The sequence below is a fragment of the Emydura macquarii genome, unplaced genomic scaffold, assembly GCF_026122565.2.
Source record: "Emydura macquarii macquarii isolate MOO-44397 ecotype Brisbane River unplaced genomic scaffold, CSIRO-AGI_Emac_v2 contig_2734, whole genome shotgun sequence".
In the NCBI taxonomy this organism is placed as follows: Eukaryota; Metazoa; Chordata; order Testudines; family Chelidae; genus Emydura; species Emydura macquarii.
Window position 1 is genome coordinate 97,384 of NW_027132871.1, and position 26,610 is coordinate 123,993.

The window sequence follows — 26,610 nt, forward strand, 5'->3', positions numbered from 1 at the left end:
GCAATTCTCAGGATTGCAAGACTCAGGGTCAGCTTTTATAGGTTCAATCTCTTTTTCAGAACTGTTAAAATTATGTCTGATAAATAATAAGTGTTCAAACATACATAGAATACTGGTTAAATTTTGAATGTATCAAAATCTTTTTACAAGTTATTTTCTTGTGAAACAGTGTGCGAGTGTGTGAAAGCGACTCTTCTAAATAGGTAATGTTAATGATATGGGATTTAGTTACTGGGAGGACAGGAATTTCCAGGAATAATTTACTTAACTTAAAACCTTCCCAATATTAAAATTATAAACCAATATGTGACCAACACCACACAATTTCTTCTCTTCACTGATAATTAACGATGAAAGCTTGAAAAGACAAAAGTTGCTTGGGTGAGGTGGGAACGATGCAAAGAAAAGGGAAAAGGGAGTAGTCAAGTAGCTAAAACTAATTGAGCTCCAGTGAACTAAGCTGATCTATGAAGGGTGGGATGTTTATCCCTAGTCTGTTCCCCACCTGACCGTGATCTAAATGATTGAACTTCTGCACCTTAGTATTTATATAATCATTACCAATAGCACAGACCATCTTACTGAGAGTTGTTTGGTACTTTTATCAAAGTAATTTCATCACTCAGATATCAAAAATATTCAGCATGTATAAAGACTCAAGAATGGTCCTCTTAAGAACTCTTTGGCCAGACATGAAAATGAGCAGAAAAAACTGTAAAAAGGATTAAAAATAACGTTTCCCTACTCACACATCTTTTTTTTTTTTTGGACGTACTCTTAAATTTCTGAAGGAGAATGGAAAAAGCCATTACTGATAACCACTAATTTTGATTGAGCTAAAGCAATCCTTCATTATCAGTAGTGACAAAGTCAGAAATGTATAAAATGGGATATTTACAGACAAGTAAAAGTTACGTCCCTGGACTTTTTACACTGAGAAGATGGCAAGGAATAACTGGTTCATGTACACCACAGTGACCTAGAAAAGTTGCCGAGAGGTTTCTTGGTCAGAAAGTCTAGGTAGCCTCTCATATAGCGTAGTCCACCCAATACGTTCAGAACCTCTACCTATATCAGTCTGATGTGTAATTTGGGCTTTTATAGAACATTAAGACCTGCCACTTTATTAATTATTATTATGACTATTTCTCACTGATCTTGCTTGATCTGTAACCACCCAAAAGGCATGTTGGATGGAAAATTGACTGTTTTCCTTCTTTTTAATAAAACTAAGTTAATTCAATATTTTATTATACATCATAACCCATCACAATAAAACAATGATTTAATGAAAGAATAGACATTAAGGTTCCAATCCTTGAAACATGCACATGATTATCTTCAAGCAGACAAGTAGTTCGATAGACATAAAATGGGATAAAAACTAGCTATTCACTTGTACATTAATTGTTGTTCTTCAAGGTGTGTTGGGCACTTTTACATTCCACTGCAGGTGTATGTGGGCAGTGCACTTGAGTCACCGACTTTTGCCACCAGGACTACTAGACAGTACAGACACATCAGATTTCCTTGTGCCCTCAAACGAGGGCATAAAAGTAGTGTGTGCAACGCCTCTCTCTCCTCTCCTTCACATCATTGTACATAATGTCCAAAAGAATCAGGCAAGGTGGGAGAGTGATGAAATAAATGTACATGTGCACAATATATCCCAAAGAACAACAGTTAGCGTACAGTTAAGTAACTGCTTTTCATCCTTTGCGTGATTGTGCACATATATATTCCATAGCAGGTGTCTCATCAGCAGTTCTCTTACAAGTGAAGGGTTTCAAATCATTCGAACAGATCATCATTGACTTGCTGAAGTTGGCATTGTTACGAGAGGGTTGAGTGATGGCGTAATGTCTAGAAAAAGTACCTATAGATGACCATGCTGCAGCATTACAGATATCTGCTGTTGGGACATTGCTCAGTAAAGATGATGTAGCAGACTGAACGCTGGAGGATTGAGCTGTTATTCTCCGTGGAGGAGAGACAACATCATAGCAGAGCTTAATGCAGTCGGAAATAAACATGAACTTCTCTGAGCCGACACTAATTGCCCTCTAACTTTCTTAGGCTATATAAACCCTGGGAGAGGCTCTGAAGGACCTAACATAATCCAAGCAGAACACCAAAACTCTATGAGTGTCTAAGGTGTGTAGTCTTTCTTCAGCTTTGGAAGAATACGGTTTTGGGAAAAACACCAGAAGATTAATAATTTAGTTCCAGTCAAAAGCATACATTACCTTAGGCATAAGTTTAGGTGTGGCAAAAGAGCAGTTTATCTTTATGGAAGATCATGAAAGAAGGGTCAATCAGAAGAGCTTGAAGTTTTGAAATCCTCTTTGAGGAAATGATTGCCACCAAAAATGCTGTCTTCATAGACCTTAAAGGTTGGCATCATAGTTTCAAAGGAGGATCCTATGTATTTGGAGATGACTAAGTTGAGATCCTAAACTGGTACCGGATCAGAAACAGGAGGGTAAGCATTGAGCAGATCTTTCAAGAATCCAGAAACCAGATGGTGAGAGAAAATGGAAAATCCCTCTATTGGTGGATATAACACAGATATGGAAGCCAGGTGGACTTTCATGGACCTGAAAGGTCTGATGATTTCAGGTGCAACTGATAGTCCAACATATGTCTAACCTCTGTGTGATGGGGTGATAAGTGTGAGATGATACCCAAACTGAAATTCTCTTCTACTTTGCTGCATATGTGGCTCTAGTAGATTATTTTCTGCTGCTCACCAAGATGGCCTGAATATCTCAAGAGCACAGTTTCTCATGAGAATTCAACCAGAGATCATTCATGCCATGGGGTGGAGAGATTTGGAGGCTGAGATGCAGAGACATGCCCTGCGTCAGAGAGGAGATCTTCAACTAAAGATAAAGTTATTGGTGACTGGACAGAAAGCTTCCTTCCTGTCCTTCAGTACCTCCGGCTGATGAGCTAATGAGAGCAATCAGCCTATCAGCCAAGTCTTTTCTAATTAAGCCATTGAGGCCATCCCCCAATTAAATCCATTCTGAGGGGAATAGCTAGAACCTTAGTGACCAGAGTGCTATGTCAGCTTTTGGCTCCTAGCACTCTGTCACACTTGGCCACTCAGGTGCCACAAGGATTAAAGTTGCTTTGTCTCTTGGTCTGAATACCTTTGGAATGAGAGAACTGAAAGGAACGCATATAAAAGATGATTGGACCAACGGAGAAGACAGGCATCTGTGATGGAGCCTAGGTTATGGCCCGCCCTGGAGCAACATTTCTTGTACTTGTTCAGGATGGTCACAAACAAGTCTATTACTAGGTACTCAGTATTGGAAAATCTGTGGAAGAACATCCTTTCTGATTGACCACTTTTCTCGCTCTATGAAAACCCTACTGAGAGAATCCACAATTGTGGATTTTTTTAACCACTTCTGATACTGCACCATGATACACTGTAACTGAACTGCTTTGGTGTTCACACCTTTGTCTTTGGAGACTGGTGGTTACCTATTATCTGCGATAAGGCAATATTTGTATAGCAAGACTGCTATGTGGAGCTCAAATCACAGCTTAGATGAATTATAGCTTGGCTACAGTGAATTAATAGAGATCTTAAAGGAATTATGGAAGGCTCTTGAATGTTCTTTTGATGGCTCTATACCACTTTGCACAGGTGCAAGAGGATCTTCAGAAGGGGCCATCATATTACCAAAAGGAGCATTTTAAGAACAAACAATCTCATTCCGAGTCTACAATCCAAGAACTTGTTTAACTTGTGAGTCTAGGTGGAGAGTGTTCCTGTTTTCAAATGGAATAATTGTCATGCAATAGTCTCTTGGATGAGGAGCCACTAGAGAGATGTATGGTGTGAGATAAAGTGACACAGAATCTAGAAACTACTTCCAATTCTACTACCTGCATGTACCTCAACCTACTTGTGGGATGGTGATTACAGAGCCCTACACTACCAGCTGTGTTTTCTGCTATGAGTAATCTCCTCTGTTTAGGTCTTGGGATCTCCCTCAACATCTTTAGGGTTTTGTTTTGTTTCTGTGCTGCTCTTCTGGGGTCTTTAAGGTGCAAGAGCAGTCTTCTTCCTTGAGCAGGGGGGTTGAAAGGCCACCCATTGCTCAAGACCCAAGTATAGCAGGGTGTGCTGAGCCAGAAGCTAACTCAGCACCCTATCACTCTAATACCCACCAGCAGAGCTACACCTGAGGGGGTAATTGAAGGGGAAGCAACCCCAGCAGCTAGGATTATATAAACAGATAGGAAAGAAGTGTGGAAGAGGACCAGGGAGCCTGAAGGACAGCTGAAAGAGGCAGGACTAGATGCTGATAGCACTGTTCCCTTTGTTAGAAGCAAGTGGGGAAGCTGTCTACAGACTGTAAATATATGTAAACAACACTACAGGTTGTGGCCTGCTGGAGGAAGACAATAAAACACAGAGATAGTGAAGGAGACCTGGAGTTGTTGTAGTTAGTGACTGAGGCTGAAAGGACTTTCAGGGAATCACCCTGGGGCGCCACTGAAGGGACAAAGCCATGTGGAGGATGGGAGGGGTACATATTTGAATTTGTAAAATACTACTGTAAGTGCCCATCCTAGACAGGAAGATGGCGCATGATGGTAGTAAATACATGAAGGTAATGGGGGGGATTCCTGAAGCCTAGAGATGAATGGATGGATTTTTTTGGAGAATTTCACAGGCTAATCTGGTTCCTACTTTTGTGACTAGATCATGCTGGGCCTGGCTTGTGTGTAAGATCTGCACATTTCCAATATATGAAAATTATATTTATTAACCCTAAAGAGCATTTTTAAGAGGAGATAAGTTTCTTAAAGCACTTTAGTAGTGTCAAACAAAATTAATTCTATATTTAAGTGTTTCATGCTATTCAAAAGGGAAGCTGTTCCTCCGCTAAGAAACTACTGAATAAGCATACAGTGTACATGCAGTTGGAACAAGATATCAACATTCCACTCAGGAAAGAGCTACTCCAGCTCTCGTCTATCTAATCTGTCCACATATGACTTGCTAAATATCATAATAATTAATATTTCTACAGCACTTTGCATATTCAAAGCACTGTACAGATATTACCTCATTAATTCTCACAATCCCATTTGGTAGATTAGTAAGTATTATTATTATTCCAATTCAACAAATGGAGGATAAAGAGGCAGTTACTTGCTCAAGGACAACCAGTAAATCACTGCCCCAGGATTAGGATAAAGGTCCTTATGACTCCCAGCCCTATGCTAATCACACTAACACCACCCTGTCTTTCTGAATTATTGAAATTTTTAATCTCCAAAATAAATATGCTTACTCCATTTCTCAGTGTAATATTTTTATAATTCATTAATCCAACAAAATTTATGTTAGATGGCTGGAACTGAGGAAAAGCAGGATAGCACTTTGCACTGTGGAAAGCTTTTAATGTATTGCCTCTGTGATAACATGTGCAATACTTCAGATTAGAGAAGAAATTCATCATTCTGAGTAATGTTAAATTGACAAAATGGCAGCAATTGTCACGACAACGAAAACTAAATTGTAAGAAATCACAAACAAGACCTCTAGACACGAGTTGTTGGAGATAACACAGTAATTGCAGATATAAAACTCTTTTGGGATCTTACCCATGTAGTATACCTACTGTCCAAACTAGAGAAAAGCTTATTTTTTTAGTCTAGCAAATGCTTAGCTGGAGTGTACAAATCTAACCTGCCAAAAGAGTCATAGTAATGAAAGCAAAGCTGCAAAAATTGTAAGTGATAATGTATACATCTACACATGTAACAGCAGTGTAACCATAAGGCTTTGCAATTTTATTTATGAATCCATGATCTCCTCACAATCTAAGGCTATCCCTTACCTTTTTAGATGGAAGTGCTCAGAATAAATAAGAGAATAAATAAAACCTAAGGGAAAAGGGTCTAAAACATTTATTTTCCACTGGACAATGGTTTAAATACCACATCAACAGAAGACTGAAAGAAAAGTTTTTGGGTTTTTTTTGGTAAGTGTCCCTTACCCGCAGCCCATGGAAACGAGGATTGCTGTAGAAAAGCTTCATTTGCTCTGATGGAAGTGGTCCTAGCACCTTCTGAATTGTAAAAAGCTGATCAATTTCACTTTCTCCAGGAAATAGTGGCTGCCCATCACTAAGTTCCCCAAGAATGCAGCCTACAGACCACATATCCACAGACTTTCCATAGGGGGCTCTGAAAAGCAAGTACAACAATGTTCACACTAATCAACAAAAATATCTTCTTTATAATCTAGCTATTTGTATTTATTAACTAACTTTTTTCTACATTCAGCTTACTTGTAGCAGGAAAAATAAATTTGATACGTGCTTCTTTAAACTCCCCATTTATACAGTGAGTTTTCTAACTGCACTGCAGTTTGAGAAGGCAAGACCAGATCTGTCAATTACTCCTGAGGACTTTCCTTTCTTTTTGGGAAAACTCACTAAAAGAATGTTTTCAAAGCAGAAAAACAGATATTACTCTAACATTCAAAGTTAAACTAACATTAACTTCTCTTGATTTTTCCCATCTACAGAACAAAGTTAAATATAACATAACTGAATCACATTTTTTTTCTTATTCAGTGGAAAAAGATGAGTGAGAATGGTGAACTTGGCTACCCAGAGAACAGAAATTATCAAATTTCTCTCTTATCCAGGCTCAGCACTCCTACAAACAAATTTTAATATCAATGAATCCCAAAGAGAGTCCTCCAATAACTATTTAAAAGCTGAAAAAAATGGTTAAGAAAACAATTGATTTATCATAGCATGCAGGACTCTCCTGCTGGAGGCAATGTCCAGAAAGGCACGTAATTCTAACTCGCTGTGTCTGGTAAACATACAAGTAAGATAACCAAATTGCTGCCTGGCAGATCTCTCCACAGAACAAGACTTTTTAGCTTGGCTGTAGGTAATCCCTTGTCTGGTGTTCTTTGATCTTCCCACTAAGATTTTGCTCCGTTTCACATACTTCAACTCAATACTTCAGTAATCTAGCAACCCCTTTATGTGTTTTTTGGCCTTTTGGTGCTGGTGGTACAAAACAAACAAAGCAGCTCATTTTCTGTGTACTTGAATTCATGCAGGGTGGATTTTTAATTGCTTTGTGGACATTCAGCATGTGACAGAAATTGTTTTTTGGGTATTTATGTTTTGAGCAGAATGATCAGAGAACTTTCCTGAGATCACTGAAATAACAAACTTTTAGTATAAAGGCAGAACTAAGAAAGACTACTTTGTCACCTCTCTTCCTTTTCAGAATTGGAAACCTGAGCACTCACATTCTGTTTTAAAGGGTATCTTAGACTTGACTAGCTTGACACTCTCTAGGTTGAGAAGTCATTAAGAATTGAGGGCCCTGACAGATCCTGTTCTAAATCTGCCTCCTTTTCTCATGAATCAGTAACTGGTTAAAAGATAGGAAACAAAGGGTAAAATTAAATGGTCAGCTTTCTCAGTGTAGGGAGGTAAATAGCAGCATCACCCAGCTGTTGCTAAATCTGCAACTTCGAGAAATTGGACTAGACAACAGGGGATGGCTCACTCAAAATTGCCCTGTTCTGTTCCTTCCCTCTGACACATCTGGCACTGGCCACTGTCAGAAACCAGAATACTGGGCTAGCTGGACCACTGGGTCTGACCCACTATGGCCGTTCTTACATTGATGCTCAAATCCTTATATTGTGGGTTGTTCTGAGTCAGTTACTTCATTCTGGTGTACTTTGTGTGGGGAGGGCTCAAGAGGGTTACTCGTAGAGACAGCTTGAGCCCTGACCCCCTGGAGGTCAACTTGTCAGGCTGGAGGGAGATAGCCTGATTCCACCTGGGCAGGTTCCACAGGGAAGCCTCACTTAAGAACAGGCCCATTGAAAAAGCCTGCTCCAAGGGTGGGGAGCTAGAAAAGATGAAATAGGAAGACAAAGGCACATGGACTGGTTGCCTGCCAGAAGCTGCCATGAGACACTGCAATGCTTTCACATAGCAGGAGGGGGAGCACCAAGCAGAAAAAAATACTTATCCCAGATGGAGAAGAGTGTTGGCAGCAGCCCAAGGATAGTCAGGCAGAGCATAATGAAACTTCTTAAAGGCCCATGGGGGCAGCCCTGCTGATGTCTTGTCTCTGGTGCCAGAAGGGCTTGACCCTGCTGGAAATGTAATGCATGGAGCTACTGAGCCGCTTGGGCCACTGAATCCTCTTGCTGATCTAGCAGACACTCTCCTCAAGACCTGCTGTTGGATTTTCTTAATGCCATTTGTTTTTGTGATGCTGCTAGTACATTCAGACTGGGAGAAGGGTGGTGAGTTTAGCAATGCTGTAGGGTAAATGAGCACAAGCACCTTTTCTCCCTGGGCTTTTTCTTGGCAGGCTTATCCCCCATATAAAGCCTGAGGCTGGGGAAGGAGTAGGGAAGGCTGCTTCATGTTATCAAGCAAGATTCCTTGAGAGCCAGAAAATGTGCTAAAACCCCCTGCAAGTCAATAAGAGTTTATCTTCCTTGCAAACAGGAACAAAGGGAAGAAAAATTCTGGACCCAGACTGGCAAGTTTAATAGTTTTTCTCTGTGCTCTGTAGGTCAAGAAGATAGGAAAGTGCCTGTCTGCAGAACAGCAGCAGATTAAACTGGGATATTATCCAGAAGCATAAGTCAATCCTCTACCTGCTGACTGACAGACTGGGCCTGCCTCCTCAAACTGCATAGCAGAGGAAACAATGTAGACATGATGAGCATGGATAAGAGAAAGAACTCCTACACATTACACAGACCAACAGGCCTACCTAGAGTGAATAAAAAGGAAGTAAAACAGTACCCTCCTTGCACAGAATGCAGATTGTGCTTCCAGACACTAATACAGTTAGTCTGTCAGGACAGTACGTCTTTAAACATGCTAGTATTTGTCAATAATTTATAACCCCCAAAAGGTACAACATACTCCATTAAAAGTTACGTGAAGCTCTTTAAAGTGAGTAGATTTTGGATAGTGTATGAATAATTAGATACTGCATAATGTTTCCTTCCCCTTATGAAAGTTAAGTACTTGCACTTTTTATGCAAACCCTACACAGAGTAAATAAGGAATATAGAGACCTCTTTAAAATCAGAATATTCCCCACAATTGTAAAGAGTACAAATATTTTATATTTCTAGGAAGAAAACTTGAATGTTTTATAAACATTTTGTGGTGCATATTACTGTCAAAAGTTGCACTTCATCACTTTCTTCTTTTATGAGCCTACTTACTAGTATACAAAGCCTTATTAAAAACCCTCCTGTGTTATATAATTTAAAAGCCCACTATTTATTCTCTTTTGTAACTTGTTATTACAATGGAGTACTTTCTTGAAATCTTGATATCTTTTCTCTACAAGCTGACAAACTGATATTTCCCTAGTTTGGTTTAATGACAACCATTCTGTACATAATGATTTATTATGCCATCGTCGTACACCTGTATCAGAAGTCCTAATGATGTCAGCACAGCTCTGGAAATAGTGGAAAAGGGTAATGACTTGGTTTAAATTTTAACATATACAAGCAATTTCTACTATCTACTTATCAATTTTAACAAATGGTTCCAATGAGAAGATCTATTTATTGGTGGTGCTGAATACCTGTAACTCTCATTTAGCTTATTGGGAGTTGTATGTGCTCAGCAAACCGCAGCTATAGTTACCAAATCTCTGTATTTCTAGCAAATACAGCATATAGATAACAACGTACATTTGATAATACTGAAGTGCTTTATTCCCATTAAGTATAGGAAACTTTTAGCAGAAACTGATGGTAAAGAAAAGACTGCAGTAGATACCTCAAGGATTTTTTTTCTTTTTAAATATGAGATTTTCTATAGAACTCATCACTGCAGTATTTGAGCACCTATCCAGTATTAATGACTTTTTCCTTATAACTCCCTCCATGAACTAGGGAAATATTGTTATCCCCATTTTATAGCTGGGCAAGCGAGAGAAATTAAGCAATTTGCTCAAGGTCACACAGGGAAAAAAAAGGTTGCTTACACATTCTCTAACTGTTGTTCTTCATGATGTGAGTCACGTGTATTCCACTCAAGCGTGCACACATTCAGAATGCCCAGAACTGGACAGTTTAGAGGCGCCAATGCAGAAGGGGTGGAGGGATGGTCATGGAATACGTGTTAACCACATCTCAAAGAACAACACTTACAGAACAGGTAGGTAGCCATTTTTTCTTCAGGTGATTCACATTTGTATTCCATTCTGTGACTCCCAAGAAGTTGAGATAGGAATTAGGGCACAGAGCCTACCTGAATAGTGACTGCAAAACTATTTTTCCACAGCTTGCATTAGATCTGGAAGCAGCTGCAATAGCATAATGTTGAATAAAGTTATATAGAGAGTCCTACAGATGTCCAAAATAGAAATGTTTTGTAAGAAGGCTACAGAGGTAGCTTGCGTTCTTGTGGAACAAGCTAGCAGTTTTTCCAGCAGGGGAAGATCACTCGATAAATTGTTCTGTTCTGTTCATTTCCTCTGAGGCATCTGGCACCAACCACTGTCAGAAGACAGAACACTGGGCTAGATGGACCATTGGTCTGACCAAATATGGCCATTCTTATGTCCGCTACCCCTTAGGCTGTTGCAATGCATGCTGTAGTCCATCTAGACTAGAGACAGTCAGTGCTGAAACTGCCTGCCTTTCATTCTACTGGTATAAAAAACAAACAGGGGGAGGAGATGAAGCCTTTTTGAGCATTCTATCTAAATAAAATGTCTGTGCTCATATCATATCTAATGCATGAAAATGCTATTCATCACTCCTAGACTGTGGTCTCAGAAATGATACAGGCATGTATATCATTTGGTTTAGATGACAGGCCATTACAACTCCCATCAATATCTTTGGATGTGGTCTTAAGGCCACTTTATCTATGATAAACTGTGTGTAAAGAAAGCCTGAAGTTCTCCCACTGTTCTGGCTGATGTTATTGCAACAAGAAAAGCAATCCTCTCAGAAAGGTGAGCTAGAGTAATTAGCTACAGGCTCAAATGGTGGTTAACCAGCACTGTGGGTTAAGTCCCAAATGGGAACTGCATTTTTTACAAGGGCATTAGAGACAAATAATACTTTTGAGGACTCTAACCAGCATTGGATTAGAAAATACTGGCTTTTCATCTATTGGAAGATGAATGGCTATCTCAACTGAAGGTGCAATAAGTACTCCAGAATGTCCTGAATCTTAGCAAACAATGGTTAAATACTTCTGCCAGCTGACCAAATTGAAAATCTCTTGTATTTAGCCAGATAAGTGGACCTTGTAGATTGTTTTATGCTACTAAGCAGGACATGTTGGACTGCATTTAAACAAGCTTTATCTGTTTGACCTAGCCATTCAACAGCCACACCAAAAGGTTCAGGCTGCTTGGGTTCGAGTACCACATCCAAATGTGGTGTTGTAATAACAAGGTCTGGAACAGATGGTAGAGGCCATTAGTGTTGGACTGAGAGGCCGTGGAGGTCCAAAAACCAGCACTGTCTCAGCCAACCCAGAGCAATGAATATTATCCGGGCCTGATCCTGCTTCAACTTGAGGACGACCTGAGGAATAAATGGAGGAGGAGGAAATATATATATGAGGTCTGGTCCTCACTTCAGCAGGAAAACATCAGTTATTGAGTCCAGACGGAGACCTGCTCAAGAATAAAACTGATAGCATTTCTTGTTGTGTCTCGCAGCAAACAGATCGAATGACAGGATAATCCCAACTCTGACGATGATCCCCCGTACTCTGATGTTGAGGAAACACTCATGATTGCAGTAAAAGAATTTGCTGAGATGATTGGTCAAATGATTCAGAGAGCTTGGTAAGTGAGCAGCCATTGGGGTGATACTTTTCCTGATGCAAAAGTACCACAGCTTCATTGCCTTTCAACAGAGTTGGTTGGACCAAGCCCTTCCTTGTCTGTTCACATAATATCACGATCATATTGTCCATGAGAATCCAAACAGACAGGCCTTTAACATGGGTAAGTGAGAACTGCTCAGAGCTCAAGCATGTTGATGTGCAGAGATGCCTCTCATTCTGTCCATTCCTCCTGGGCTTGCAAGGACTCTAAACGTGCCCCCCAACCTGTCTTTGAAGCATCCGTAACTATGATCATTATGGGGGGGTATGGGGGGGGAGAGAGAGAGGGACAAAGGGACTGATTCTGAAAACATTGTTCTGATTTGGCCGCTATTCCAGGGACCTCATAACCATTTGGGGAACTCTGGCCAACTTGTCTAGAACACGGAAATTTGGTCAAAAAACTTTAGCCAGCCTTGGAGAATGCGCAGGTGCAGCCTCGCATGTAGTAGTACATAAGCAGAAGAGTCTCAAACATACCCATATCATAGTAGTTAGGTGGAATTTAAGGGACAAACAAAGTTGGTGAATTACTTGATACCTCTCTTAAGGAAGAAAAGTCATTCAGTTTGTAGAATTAAGTAGAACATCCATGAACACGATTTTTTGTCTGAAGTAATATGGATTTCTCTCTGTTTATAATGAGACCCAGATGATCGAAGAGACAGTGGGTGATGCGGATGTTATGGAGAACTTGAGTTTCTGGTTTGCCCCAAACTAACCAACCATCTAGGTAAGGAAGATGTGAATCCTTTTCCTTCCCATATCGGTAGCACCATGCCATGTATTTACCATGCACATGTAGGGCCAAGGTCATTCTGAAGAGAAGTACCAATAATGCTGATTTCCAACAATAAATCTCAGGAAACTCCTGTGGCTTGGCAGCACTCCAAGCAATCTTCTCTAAAATCCTTCTATTTCATGAGCAAAGCAAGACAGAAGGCAGAAAATTCCTAACTAGCATAAGGTGGAGGGTTTTCATTTTGTGGAACATTGGTGTAACTATAGGGAGAGGGAGCTATATAGTTTGGATGGCCTCCACTGTAGTAGAAGGGGAAACAATCTCTTTGTGGACAGGCTGGCTAGAGTAGTCAGGAGAGCGTTATATAGCAAAAGCTCAAGGTAAAAAGAGAGATTATTAAGCACTCAGAACAATATTGAGATATTGACAAGAAACTTAAATCAAGGAACCAAAGAACATGAAGAAAAGAAATTCTTTAATTCCCTGCATACCAATGCTAGGTGCCTTAGTAACAAACAAGAAGAATTGGAATTGCTAATTTATGAGTAGGCCTTACAAAATTCACAGACCATGAAAAACGCATCACAGACCATGAAATCTAATCTCCTCCATGAAATATGGCTAGTGTAGGGGTGTGACACTCCGTACCTCAAAGCAGCACCTGGAATCCCCATATGCACCACTGTTATATAATTATTATATGTTTTGTACGAAATATGCTTTGTGAGGTATCATTTTAAAAGTCTTGAACTGTTGAACATTAATATCCTGTTGGATTGTATTTGATATCATTGTATGTGAAGTTATGGGGGAGGGTGGTCCCAGGCTGGAAGGCAGTTCCAGCCTATGTATTGTGGATCTGTGACCTGCTTGCATCTATCAGGGTGAGAAACTGTTTGATTCAAATCCTGTTTCGTTTGTAGAACTCAGATTATGAATTTATTTTTATTTTTTAAGTAACCAACTTTGATCTCTATGCTTGCTACTTATAATCACTTAAAAACTATTTTTCTGTAGTTAATATATCTTTCTTATATTTTACCTAAAACAGTGTGTTTTGGCTGAAGTGCTTGGGAAACCTCAGCTCAATTTACAAAGGCTAGTGTGTTTCCTCTCCACATTGAGGGCGGGGCGAACTGGGTAATGAATTTACACTGGCCAAGCTTCTGATCAGTGCAAGATGGTACGTTTCTGGGGTGCAAGCCTGGGGAATTGGTGGGAATTGACTGGTGTATCTCTATTGTTGGTTCATGAGTGGCTGGAAGGGCATTCATGTAACTCAGTGTGTCCCTCCTTGTGGATGTCTGTGTAAGTGCAGTGCCTGTCAGAGGTTTGCAGCTTGACACAGCATTACAGTGTGAGAGGGATACCCCAGGTTGGTGGGACAGAGGGCTCAGCGTCCCATAGTCCAAGTTGCACCCCAGGGACTCCATCACAAGGGGAGGGGCAGTGCTGAGGGCTTGTACTGTGCACCAGGCTCCAGACGCTAGTCCTGGCTGGGCTAGAGAGGGACGGGACTTCCTCTTTTCCAGCTCTGGGGGCTGGGTCAGACCCATCTCTGGGAATCTCAACTGGCTGCAGGAAGCTCTGCAGCTGCTGAGTAGGAGCCCAGGTCTGAAGGTAGCACCGCCACAAGCAACAGTGCAGAAGTAAGGGTGGCAATACCACAATCCTCCCTACAGTAACCTTGCGCGCCCCCCACTGCCCCAAAAGCCCCCTTTTGGGTTGGGACTCCCACAGTTACAACATTATGAAATTTCAGATTTAAATATCTAAAACCATGAAATTTACCATTTTTAAAATCACAGAATCAAGAAGTTGATCAAAATGGACTGAATTTGGTAGGGCCCTAAATATAAGTATAAATTTAATCTGATTGCTATTATTGAAACCCGGTGGAATTATTCCTATGACTGGAATGCTAAAATCAATGGTTATAACATTTTTAGGAAGGATTGAGTGGACAAAAGCATGGGGGAGTGGCATTCTATGTCAAAAATGGCACTACCTGTTTCCAAGTCACTGATAACTCAGAAGAAAATGATCCTGGATGCTTATGGATCTGTGTCCTAACAGATAAAGTAAAGATGGGGTCTTAATTGGTGTCTGCTACAGACCACCAAATCACACTAGGGAATAGGTAACTCCTTACACACCAATCTGCAATGTGCAAGAAAAAAAAGCTGTATGATCATGGAGGACTTCAATCTGTGTGACAGATGCTGGAGGTCTCATGCTGCCAGTACTAAAACATCCTTGGAATTTCTGAACATTATAGATGCTGATTTCCTAACTCAAAGTGTTGTATCCAAAATGAGGAAATTCTTCATTAGGCCTTGTCTTAAGAGATAAAAACGAACTGATCATAGAAGTATCTAGGGCCAATTTCACACAGCTGAAAACAATTATGAGCCAAATCAGTTGGGAGGAAGCATTAAATCAGAATGGTATGGTACAAGTAGCATCCCATTTTGGTACCAGGGAGCCAGGGGATGAAGGCCTGGTTCTACAGTGGGCATTGGAAGACTCCCTGTGATGTTTGGTGTCCCTTCTTAATGTAGAGGAGTCTCTCTTGGACTTGGAATGTTTCCTGTCTGTTTTATAGGTTCTTGTTCATGAAGAGTCCATAGAGGTGGATCAATCCCTTCTTCCTTGTGGAGAGGAGGCTGAGTTCAAAGGCCTGTCCGAGATCATTCCTACCTCAGAGGCTGGTTGTGCGGCTGTATGCCGAAGTCCCCATGCCGAAGCAGGTTGTGCCATCTGCTCCTTGAGATGCTATGTGAGGTGTGAGTCTCTAGAGATTTGAGTTCTTGTTTTAAAAAAGCGACAAATACTGCACCTCTCTTTGATATGCCCATTACCAAGGCAGAAGAGGTAGCAGCACATGTGGTTATCACTGTTTCGGTAGCTACCCCACATGATGACCAATGTTTGAAGCCTGGTAATAGCATGCCACTGGGATCTATCCTAAAACTAACTAAACTATTACTAACAGGTTCTGCTATTAAATTATAACTAACTACAAAAAATGAATTGCAAAAGCAAATAGAGAAAAAAATTGCTAACTGTATAGTAACTGTGAGATGAACTGTACAGGGAGCTTCAACTCAGGCCAGAGGTGGTGAGTAGGAACTGAGGGAAGCTGGGCTGACACCTCCCTTAAGCAGATTTGGCTGAGGCCACGGGGAGGCATAGGGCATGTACGCAGCTCAACAGGTGCTGCTACAGAAACCTCTCCAGCTCTCTGTGTGTGAACCTGAGCTGAATGCAAGTGTGAATCACTCAGAGAAGAAGTATTATCTGCATGTTGGCTGTTCAGTGCCTGTGTCAAAGTTTCTGCCCCAACAGGCCTCCTGTCTGGCTGTAACACTGCAGCAACTTTTCCCTCAGTTTCCTCCACTGTCTATTGGCCTATTCTACCACAGGAGTGTCCTTATCTTTGGGCCAGACCACTTGGTAGAATCCGGTCTCTTCTGAGACCCCAGAGTCCTTTACCAAAGTCCTACAGTAACGTATAGAAAAAACCAAACTTTCAGCCAAACTAGGCTCAGCTGGTAGCCACTGTGTCACTTAATCCACACCACAGTCCAGGAACTGGCTCACTCCTTCTCAAGGGCTTGGGCAGGCTCTATCTCAGCTTCCATCTCACCCCTGGAGAAGCCTATCTAGTGTTCTCCCTTCTCAGCCTTTCTTCAGTCTGCTTCTTACAACAGAGGAGTGGGGGAGTTCCCTCTCTCTAGGGTTATGTCTACACTACAGCCTATGTTGGCAAAACTTATGTTGCTCAGGGATAGGAATATTCCACCCCCAAGTGACAAATTACACTGACAGAAACACTAATGTGCATAACGGTATGTCAGCAGGAGAGTTTAGGTTTATGCTGACAGAAAAGCTCTCTTCTGGGGGCATAGAGAGTCTTCACCAGATGCTCTGCAGCGGTGTAGCTGTATCGGTGCTGCTGCAGTGCTGTCAGTATAGACATACCCATAATTCCTCTTCCCAGCTGAGCTCTTTATTGAAACCAGTCCTGCTCTCCCCAGCTATTTCTAAGTAATCCTGGCCCACACTTCAGGTGTGAGCAAACAGGTTAATTGACCTCTCAGGCTCATATCAACTCTTTCACACCATGTATGGGGTAAGCGGTGCATCACAGTGTCTTATGTAAAATGAGCTGAATGCTTGCCTCCACAGGTTTTTCATGGACATGTGTCCTCGTGGCAAATAAAAAGACACCCTCAAAACTGGCACCTTGCTCATTAGTCATCTCTGCAGAGCTGGCAAGGATAAAATGGAGAATGATTTACACTCTCAAGCCAGAGTGGTGGGGTCCCTCTCAGGGTGAGGAGTGTTAGCAGAGCAGCATGGAACACAGAGCAGAGTGTCTGTGCTGTATCCATTCTGTGGCTAACAAAACATTTCACACTCCAGGTCTGTTAATCCAGCACCTTTCACAAGCACTAAATACCCTTTTTAAAAATAAAAAGATGGTTTAAAGTATAATTATGCAATCAAGATAGCAATTTATTCACAATATACCATCATATCAGTGTCCAGCCACCTCACAAGAAACATAATCCAAAGTAATTAATGAGACAATCAAATCAATTTATTAACTAACTACCACATCCAATGGTTGAACCTCACAAAAGTACTTGAGTAAATGCATTGGATCATACAAGATTTATATCTGATAGCTATTACTTCTAGAAAGTATACTTACCCAAGCAAGAGTTCAGGTGAACGGTACCACCTGGTGGCCACATATTCTGTATAGTTTGCATTGCTTCCTTCTGAGAGATTCCGAGCAAAGCCTGCAGAAAAGATCATTCAAAAGATTATGTCCCCACCTAAATGAGGACTTACATACTACTATTGGATTATGGCATTGAAGGTCAAATCAATTTTTATATCATCTGGTTTGGAATGAATGCCTTAAATAAGTATTAAGTGTAACTGATTAATATTACATATTTTATTGTTATCCTATTGCTTTTTAAATCTAGGCCTGTGTTCATATACTGGTGAAAATGTGTGTTTCTGTTTCAATGACAAATTCAGCTGACCTCTGTCCCACAGAGGTCTACGGTTTTGAGTCTTCACCAGCACGGAACATTGTTGGGTTGGCTGAACAGCCTCTCAGTAAATTGCACCAGATATAGTCAAACTTAGATACTAAGTCTCATTGTGGGATCCCATATGTAGCAGGAAAGGGTATGTATCTATAGAAGAAAGTTAGAGCTCAACATAATCAGTCAGTAGTGTGCTCACCAATGAGTAGCTTTCTCACTGCTCCTAGACAGACACACAGATTACAATTATGGTAAGGAAGGTCTACTGTCTTTGTCTAGCCAAAGGCCTCCACCTACTCCTTTCACGCGAGAACCTTGCCACATTGATTCATGCATTGGTCACCTTCATGTTAGATTACTATAATTTACTTTACCCTGGGGTGAATATGACCACCACCCAAAAACTACAACTCTTACAATATGCAGCAGCCCACCAAAATACTACGGATAAATACTTCATAAAATGCTCAGCATACAGCGCTGGCTTCCTATCTGCTTGAGCACCAAATTTAATACAAGGCTCTTAATGGCTTTGGATCAGAGTCTCCCAGAGGTGATTATTTGTTTAACACCAACAATGTGCTATATATCTGCAACTGTGCAAAGACGGTACCCGTAAAAAAGAGTTTCCATAACAGACACAAAGAGGATGGTACAGTAGAAAATCCAAAAGGAGGAATAATTTTGAATTTTTAAATACTGTACCCCATTCAGAACCTACTAAGTCAGCTGAACATCACAGGGAAACTGCAGCTGATGAAGCCAATAATAAGCACTTTAGGGCAGATACTGTCATCATTTTTGTAAAGTGCCAAGCATGCTGTCATTGCTAAATAAATAAATAATATTCAGGCAGGACGGGGGCCAAACAGATATCAGAAACTAGACTCTGTATGTGGCACTCTTTACCAGAGAACAAAATGAGACCAATTTTTATGTTGTTCAAACTGAAATGCAGAGGTAAAATATTCATAACTCTCTCCTCCTGGGATATGGCTGTAGCGCCTGATAGACAGTCCACTGATATCAAATCCCAGAGTTCTTCCATTGTTTTGTAAGTAAGGAAGAAAAAAGTTTCATTTTTGGACTTAGTAACTGCTCGCTCTCTCTGCTTCTGATTCTCAGGCAACAGCAGCACCTGTCAAGAGTGCTTCCTCCCTCCTCCCCACAGGTCTGTGCTTGCAAAGGCTGTGATCTTTTATTCTGGATGCAGATCTCATTTTACACTAGCCTGGCAGAGCTCAATTCCATTGTCCTTCAGGAAACACTAGGTTCCCCATTCTCTTAGATCTGTGAGTAGAAGATGGTAGTAAAAATTATTATTAGTCTGTTGGGTTGAGTGGATGATGATGAATTCGGTATTGATATAGGTTTTATTTTATATTGTTGAAAGAGTTTTTTTTAATATTGTCCATCTGCCTAGAGTTGGAATTAGATCATTTTCTAAATCTAAATTAAAAAAATAAATATTTAAATCTGTATAAATATACAGACAGTACTGCCTCAGCCAAAGGTGACATTGGCCTATCATATTAATCATGTAAATGAAAAACCTTTCATTCATATGCTTGGAAGAGAGAATCAAGAAAGAAAATACCAAGTAGCATCCAGCCTGGGACTGAAAGGATTGAGAGGAACACAATCCTGTTACAGCAAAAGAATATGGAAAAATCAACAAAACATAGTCAAGGATGGGTCTTCCATCCAAGCCAGCCTGCAGGAACTGAAAGGGAATTTGGTCACAATCAGGGACTTTTGGACACATTGAATATTCATCAGCAGCTAATGCAATCCTGAGAAAAATAAGCAACTGACTTTAAAAATGCTCAGCCTTGACATGGTACAGCAATGGGAAAGGAAAATTAATACTATAGGCTTAAGAAGAACGCTGCTTTGCCATGCAATATGAGAATCCACTTGATGGCAACTTGATTCTACCATATTATGCTGGAAGATGGCTGACAAAATCCTTGATTGCTTGACACCTTCTAAGAGGCACCCTGCTGCCTATATTGTAAAGTGGGCTTCTGGGCCTCAACTGGCAACAGATGTGTGTGGTTGTATTGAAGTTTAACTATTGAATAATTCTACCACCACCTTTCCCCTCACCCCTCTTTGCTAGTTATTCTAACTTTTATCACAACTAAAATTTTAACAACATTTTTGGAGCAGGGACTTTGTCTTTTACTTGCTCTGTAATTTTCCCCCTCAATTTAGGACTATACCAAAACATCTAGCACACTTCTGCAGACTGAAAAAATAATAATGAAGTCATATCATATCCTGTCTTCTTTTTCACTAAGGGGAGGCAGGAAGAGAACAGGAATGTTATATTAACGGTACATAGATTTATGTGGAGTGGTGGTTGGTTCCTTTATTAAAATGCTGTGAATGCCATACTGCCTGTCTCACAGTACTGAAAAGGTTGTTATATGTCAACATGCTTACACAGCACGTGATGGCCAATACCATGTAGATATTAGGAGATTGTTTGGACAAGTAGCTCTGAAGCAGTGGGGTGGAAATTCTATCAACACAGCTGATACACAAGTTGGAATGCCAAAGTGCTTCCAACAATAGTCAGATGCATCTGTTGCAATCAGTTTACACTCAGTACTGTTCCCATCTTCATTCCTATTGGCAGAAACTATGCCTACACGACATGTCCAGGCAAGTATTACACACAAGCCTAATATTAAACACCACCACATGTACAGAACACAGTACAGTGAATTTGTAGAGATGAGAGAAGCATTGGGACAAGGGAAGTGATGTATTAATAGGTCTTCTGCAACATAATGGAATCATATAGGTTCGTCCTATTGCCATTGCGTTGGAGCGTCCTATCACTTAAATATCTGCACTGTGGCAGGATTATGGACTTTTTGTTAGCATTTATTGCTTTCATGTGTGGAATACACTGCTATTTGTGGTATAACTATGTGCTAAAACACTTGGATGCAATTTTCAGAAAGAGTGCGCAGGGCTTTGTGTACATGTGCGCTAGCACAGTTGTGGTTCTCTCTGGCCATACTTTGAGGATACAGTGGCTTTTCTGATTGGGGTACCAAGTATCTTCTGGACAAAGTAGTGGGACCAGGCACTGACAGCTATTATTTCACAATCACTTTTGTAGCAGTCCATTTATCCTACACCATCCATTTTAGTGGATATGAAGCAAATTTACATTCATATACAATGTTACCCGTGTGCAAAGGGCTAACTGTCATTCAATTCTATTTAGGCATGAACAGTTCACACGTCAGACTCAACATTCTCAATTCCATCTTAAAAAACCTCATGGTAAAGTATGCTATCTTAATTAACCATTTCTCAATGGCTTTGTCTACACTAAAATTTAAGATGTGACATTGGCACGTTAGCTAACACATGCTAACTAATACGTTGAAAATATCTAGTGTAGACAAGGCTTTAACTAGACCAGTTTAGCTTTGGCTAGTGTAGATATTTACTATGGATTAATTAGCATTATTAGCTAACATACCTTTAAATTTTAATCTAGCCAAAGAAGCACAACGTGTGCTTGAAACTCATATGGTTACAAAGTGCAATAAAAACGTTTTTACTGAAATTGGTTGTATTAAATAATGTTTTAATCTAGTCCAGAGGTAGTCAATTTTTTTTGTCATGGTCCAAATTTCTTGGTCAAGGTATAGTCAAAGCCCAGACTCCAGAGAAAATAATAAAAATAATAATAATGGTAAGTAAATAAAAAGATGTTGGGGTCTGTTTAAAAGCATCTGGCAGTCCCAATTTAGCCCGTGGTCTGCCTATTAACTACTCCTGATCCTAGTCTAACATTGTCACTTTGTAGTAAAACTGAGTGAAGCTATTATAATTAATTCCAAATTCCTTTGTGATTTGAATTCAGTCAAACCTGAAATATAAAGCAAAATTCTAAGCATGTTAGCCTATATTAATCAAAGAAGAATTTGAGTGAAAGTCTGAGAACAAAAATAAAGTTTCCCATAGCTCTACTAGGTATTGTATGTTCATTATGGTATGGCTTTCTTTTCCACTTAATGTAGGAAAAGTCTGGCCATTATTCATGGTGAATAAAATCACTGTGCTTATAAACTATATATGAAGTAGAATAACTGCTTGAGAGAAACCAGGATTCATCACTATCTGTCTCTTAGTGGCAAAGCTGTCAACCACAATATGAACACATAATTTGCTTGGATTTCATTTCCCCATAAAACTGTTCCATCTTTCCAAAGCTATGAATTTCTTTCTAGTACAAAATAAATTGATCTTAATTGAGACACCTCAATTTAGACTGCAGATTTCTGGGTTCATCATTTGTTGGAATGTGTAGCATCTGTCGCCTATCCAGTCTGCTCATGCTCGCTGCTGCCTCAGTTTCCCCCCTTGGACTCCTGAATAACTCACAAAGGCTTTCATGTATACATTAACACCCCTTCTAGAGATCTGGTTTAGTCACAAAATTCAAATGAAGAAACAAAATTCCCTGGCCTTTCCTTCAGCCAAATGTTCCTACACTTCAGCCTCTGTTTGGAACAGGCTCTCTGAACAGCTCAGGGACTCCCTGTCCCTGGAAGCTAAGAAGAGCCTCTGTGTAGGGCTGCTCACACCATCCTTCTGCTCCATATCAAGCAGCTACTCACTATCTGAAGTCTCCCTGTGGAGATGACATAAGGCCTCTTCTGGCTTTCCACAGGCAACTCCTATAAAACTCCAGATGACCAATTTAGTCACATGACCCACTTGTCACATGACATTACTCATTTTCTCAATGAGTGAGGTGTGTGTCATACATGAGACTGAGGCCCATCTCCCTTTAAAAAGAGATCAGCTGCCTGTGAAAGAACGTTTAAGCAAAAATGGTCTATTTTTTAAATTTTGCAGTTTTGTTTTCTGAACAGCTCCTCTTCTCAGCCAAAACTGAAGAGATTTGATTGGCAACTGACATGGAAAGAGCCCTCACCAGGAAATGCTCTGGAGTACTCCTGCAAAACTGGGTTTCATTTAACAGGGTTAATGAAACTGTAAACTCTTTATGGACACAACAGTGTTTTACTCTGTGTTAATAAAGCACCCACTACAACGGGGCCCTGATCTTGAGCGGGGGTCAATAGGGACTACTTCATGTGTGTAAAGCTACTGAAGTACTTAAGGCTTTGCAGAATCAGAGCCTAAAGTGGCACAGTTAAGCACTCAAAAGTCAAGAAATGCCATAGTTAAGGTTGCACATGACCTTAACTCTGCTTCCTGGCACACATATTACAGTGCAGTCTAATTATATGATCACATATTGTTTCTTAAATACCACTATATACTTTTTCTTATTTCAAGACTAGAAACACGTCGCATCTTGTAATATGGTGTGCTACTTCACATATATCAGTTAGGCAGTCCATGAAAACCATGCATACAGTAAAACAATACTTATTCAACATACTAAATATTTATGATGCAACAAAGAATAAATGAGAAATAACTGATATGCAGGCCAAATAGGTCCATACAGTTAAGCAAGCCTCATATTTGATCATCCTCTGAACTGAACTTAAGGAAATCTCGGCCAATAGTTGAAAAGAAAATGAATACTATATAAGAATATGTCAACATATCTTTGGGATGACATTTCATTTATAGAATGACTATTTAAAAACATACTTTACAATAGGTCCAAATCAAAGGTTAGAGATCTTTTCAAATTAATATACTACCCAGAAACATGAATAAAATGAATACTGACCAGTAAAATGTGCTCAAAATACACATGCTGTAGAACTTATAAACAAACAATGTGGAATTTTTAAGCTAAAAAGTGCTTCCTTCATAAAATAAAAAGTAATCAACTTACCAAAGTCACACAGCTTCAGAACATCACAATGGCTTATTAAGAGATTTTCCGGTTTGATATCTGAAATATCACACAGTAAGAAAAAAAAATAAGACAGTTCCTAACTTCCGTTTTTAAATATTCAACTTGCTAAACACCATTATTTAATTCTCAGAGAATTACAGCTATTCATACAGTGATAACAAAAATAGACCGTAAGAGAAAGTACTTGTAACCGGTACAACTCAAAGTTTCAAACAATTCTGTACTTTTCTAAACATATAGAATTCAGAGCTTCTGTATTGTGGTTTCTTTTATAAAGTTTTTCAAAGGAAATATGGGAAAAGTAAATCTGCACTTGCACTTATGCAAGGGCACAAAATCAACATATGCATGTGGAAATCTCATTTAATTATCCAGTTTATTCTCAAGATATAGGATATGTATGATCCACATTTGTACAAATAAAATTACCTTCTAGGGTTCACTGGGTTTGTGTTCTAAAAATATATTTGCTCTCTAGTTTCATAAACATGTTGTTTATTCAGAAACATTTTGTATAGTACTGAGAAAAGTTCTCTTCCCTGTATTTTCTTTAATTTCATTTATAGGTCATTTTGTACTCTATTTGAATTCCATTATTGAAACCATCCATTAAAAAAATAATTCACCCTTGTGGAATCACACAGGAAAACAAGGTTTTATAAAGTAAGAACATAATAAAATTAGATAAAGCCACACATTACAGTATGTCACACAAATAATGAAGGATAAAGAGCACAAGGGGAAAATGTGAGTCTTAATAAACATTTTCATAATTCCTTTTCCTTTGGCAGTGTCTCCATTGTAATTTTATATCATTATGAAAATGGTACAATCTTTTCTCTAATGATACCCAGGAGACAGAAGCCTATTATATCATTTACAGGATGAACATAATTTTATAGTAGTCTTAGATTCCCATGTTTTTTGATGGATTTTGGAGAGAAACTTTAGCTGTCTTGATTGAAGAGAAATCTATCTATATAGGTATACGGTTATATCTGAAGTCACTTAAGTGACTTCAGAGCTTAGCTAAAGGGAAATAATTTTTCTATACCCACTTAAATATGGTTTGTTTTAAATGAAATTTTTTGTTTAAAGTAAATACAAACAAAAATTGTACATGCTGTAGCCATTTGCCTTATAGAAAGAAAATTACTACAAGCGGTTCATTTCCATGTGGAAAGCTATACACACTTACCTCTATGAACAATGTCATTCTTATGACACCAGTGAATCGCTTTGATTAATTGGTAGATGTAGCTTTTTACTTTTTCAGGTGGAACTCCATTTGGCATTTCTTCTAGCAATTCAAGCATATTCTAAATGTTTAAAATATAGATATTAATTGCTAAAAGTAGTTTGACACATAACATGATTCTAACATAGCAAAGCTTTTGATATGGTTTCCCACAGTATTCTCATCAGTAAGTTAAAGAAGTATAGATCAGATGAATGGACTACAAGATGGATAGAAAGCTGGCTAGACCATCTGGCTCAATGGGTAGTGATCAACGGTGCGATGTCTAGTTGGCAGCTGATAACAAGTGGAATGCCCCAGGGGTTGGTGCTGGGGCTGGTTTTATTCAACATCTTCATTAATTATCTGCAGGATGGGGTGGATTGCAGCCTGAGCAAGTTTGCAGATGACATTAAGCTGTGGGGGAATGGTAGATATGCTAGAGGGTAGGGATAGGATACAGAGTGACCTAGACAAATTGGAGGATTGGCCAAAAGAAATCCGATGAGGTTCAACAAGGACAAGTGCACTTAGGATGGAAGAATCTCATGTAGTGCTACAGACTGGCTAGGCAGCAGTTCTGCAGAAAAGGACCTGGGAATTACAGTGGACAAGAAGCTGTATGTGAATCTACAGGGTGCCCTTATTGCCCAGAAGACTAATGACATATTGGACTGCATTAACAGAAGCATTGCCAGCAGATCGAGGAAAGTGATTATTCCCCTCTATTCGACACTGGTGAGGCCTCATTTGGAGTACTGTGTCCAGTTTTGGGCCCCCCACTACAAAAAGGATGTGTACAAATTGGAACGAGTCCAGCAGAAGGCAACAAAAATGATTAGGGGGCTGGAGCACATGATTTATGATGAGATGCTGAGAGAACTAGACTTTTTTAGTCTGCAGAAGAGAAGAATGAGGGGGGATTTAACTATGCGAAAGGGGGTTCCAGGAAGGATGGAACTAGGCTGTTCTCAGTGGTGGTAGATAACAGAACTAGGAGCAATGGTTTCAAGTTGCAGTGGGAGGGGTCTAGGTTGGATATTTTGAAGAGTTTTTTCACTAGGATGATGGTGAAGCACTGGAATGGGTTATCTAGAGAGGTGGTGGAATTTCCATCCTTAGAGGTTTTTAAGGCCCAGCTTGGCAAAGCCCTGGCTGGGATGGTTTAGTTGGGTTGGTCCTGCTTTGAGCAGGGGGTTGTACTAGATGACCTCCTGAGGTCCTTTCCAGCCCTAATCTTCTATGATTCTATGAACATACTAAAGTACCATAATTATGCCAGTAAATCTAGCTCTGCAAACCAGCAGTTTAACATCCAAGGAACATAATCTAGCCATATATAGTATAGCCTGTTTTATCTAGATAAAGATCTAGTGATATCATCTTCTCTAAAGGTGAACCAAAAAGCTCTTGTTTAAAAAACTGCTTAAACCTCCAAATAATTAGCAGACTGTATAGATTTAAACTGCTAAAATATTCAGTATGAAACCATTTTACTCACAAATTGCTTAGAACAGAATTCCCCTGCATGATGTGATAACATGGAAAGTTCTGTAAAGCAGAGCATTTTACTAAACATCCTGAAACAGTTTATGCCAAACTTTTCAATCCAATATACCATACTAAAGTCTTGTCTACACACAAAATGACATTGCTTTAACTATACCTGTATAGCTACCTATTCCCATAGGGAAGGGGAAACAAGATGTACCAGTGTAAGACACATTTACACTGACATAACTGTGTCCACATTAATGGTTGTACCAATTTAACTATTT

At 39.7% G+C, this 26,610-nt stretch overlaps 1 protein-coding gene across 4 annotated transcripts in view; it reads right to left on the minus strand.

Moving 5' to 3' along the window:
• CDKL5 (cyclin dependent kinase like 5) overlaps positions 1–26,610 on the minus strand; it is a 190,105-nt gene that overhangs the window by 46,700 nt on the left and 116,795 nt on the right. For all 4 annotated transcript variants that reach the window (XM_067566076.1, XM_067566077.1, XM_067566075.1 and 1 more), the window contains exons 6-9: positions 24,794–24,914; positions 23,572–23,631; positions 17,372–17,462; positions 6,030–6,219 (exon numbers count right to left, since the gene is read on the minus strand). In XM_067566076.1, coding sequence (XP_067422177.1) covers positions 6,030–6,219; positions 17,372–17,462; positions 23,572–23,631; positions 24,794–24,914 — 462 coding nt within the window. The remainder of the gene's footprint in view (positions 1–6,029; positions 6,220–17,371; positions 17,463–23,571; positions 23,632–24,793; positions 24,915–26,610) is intronic.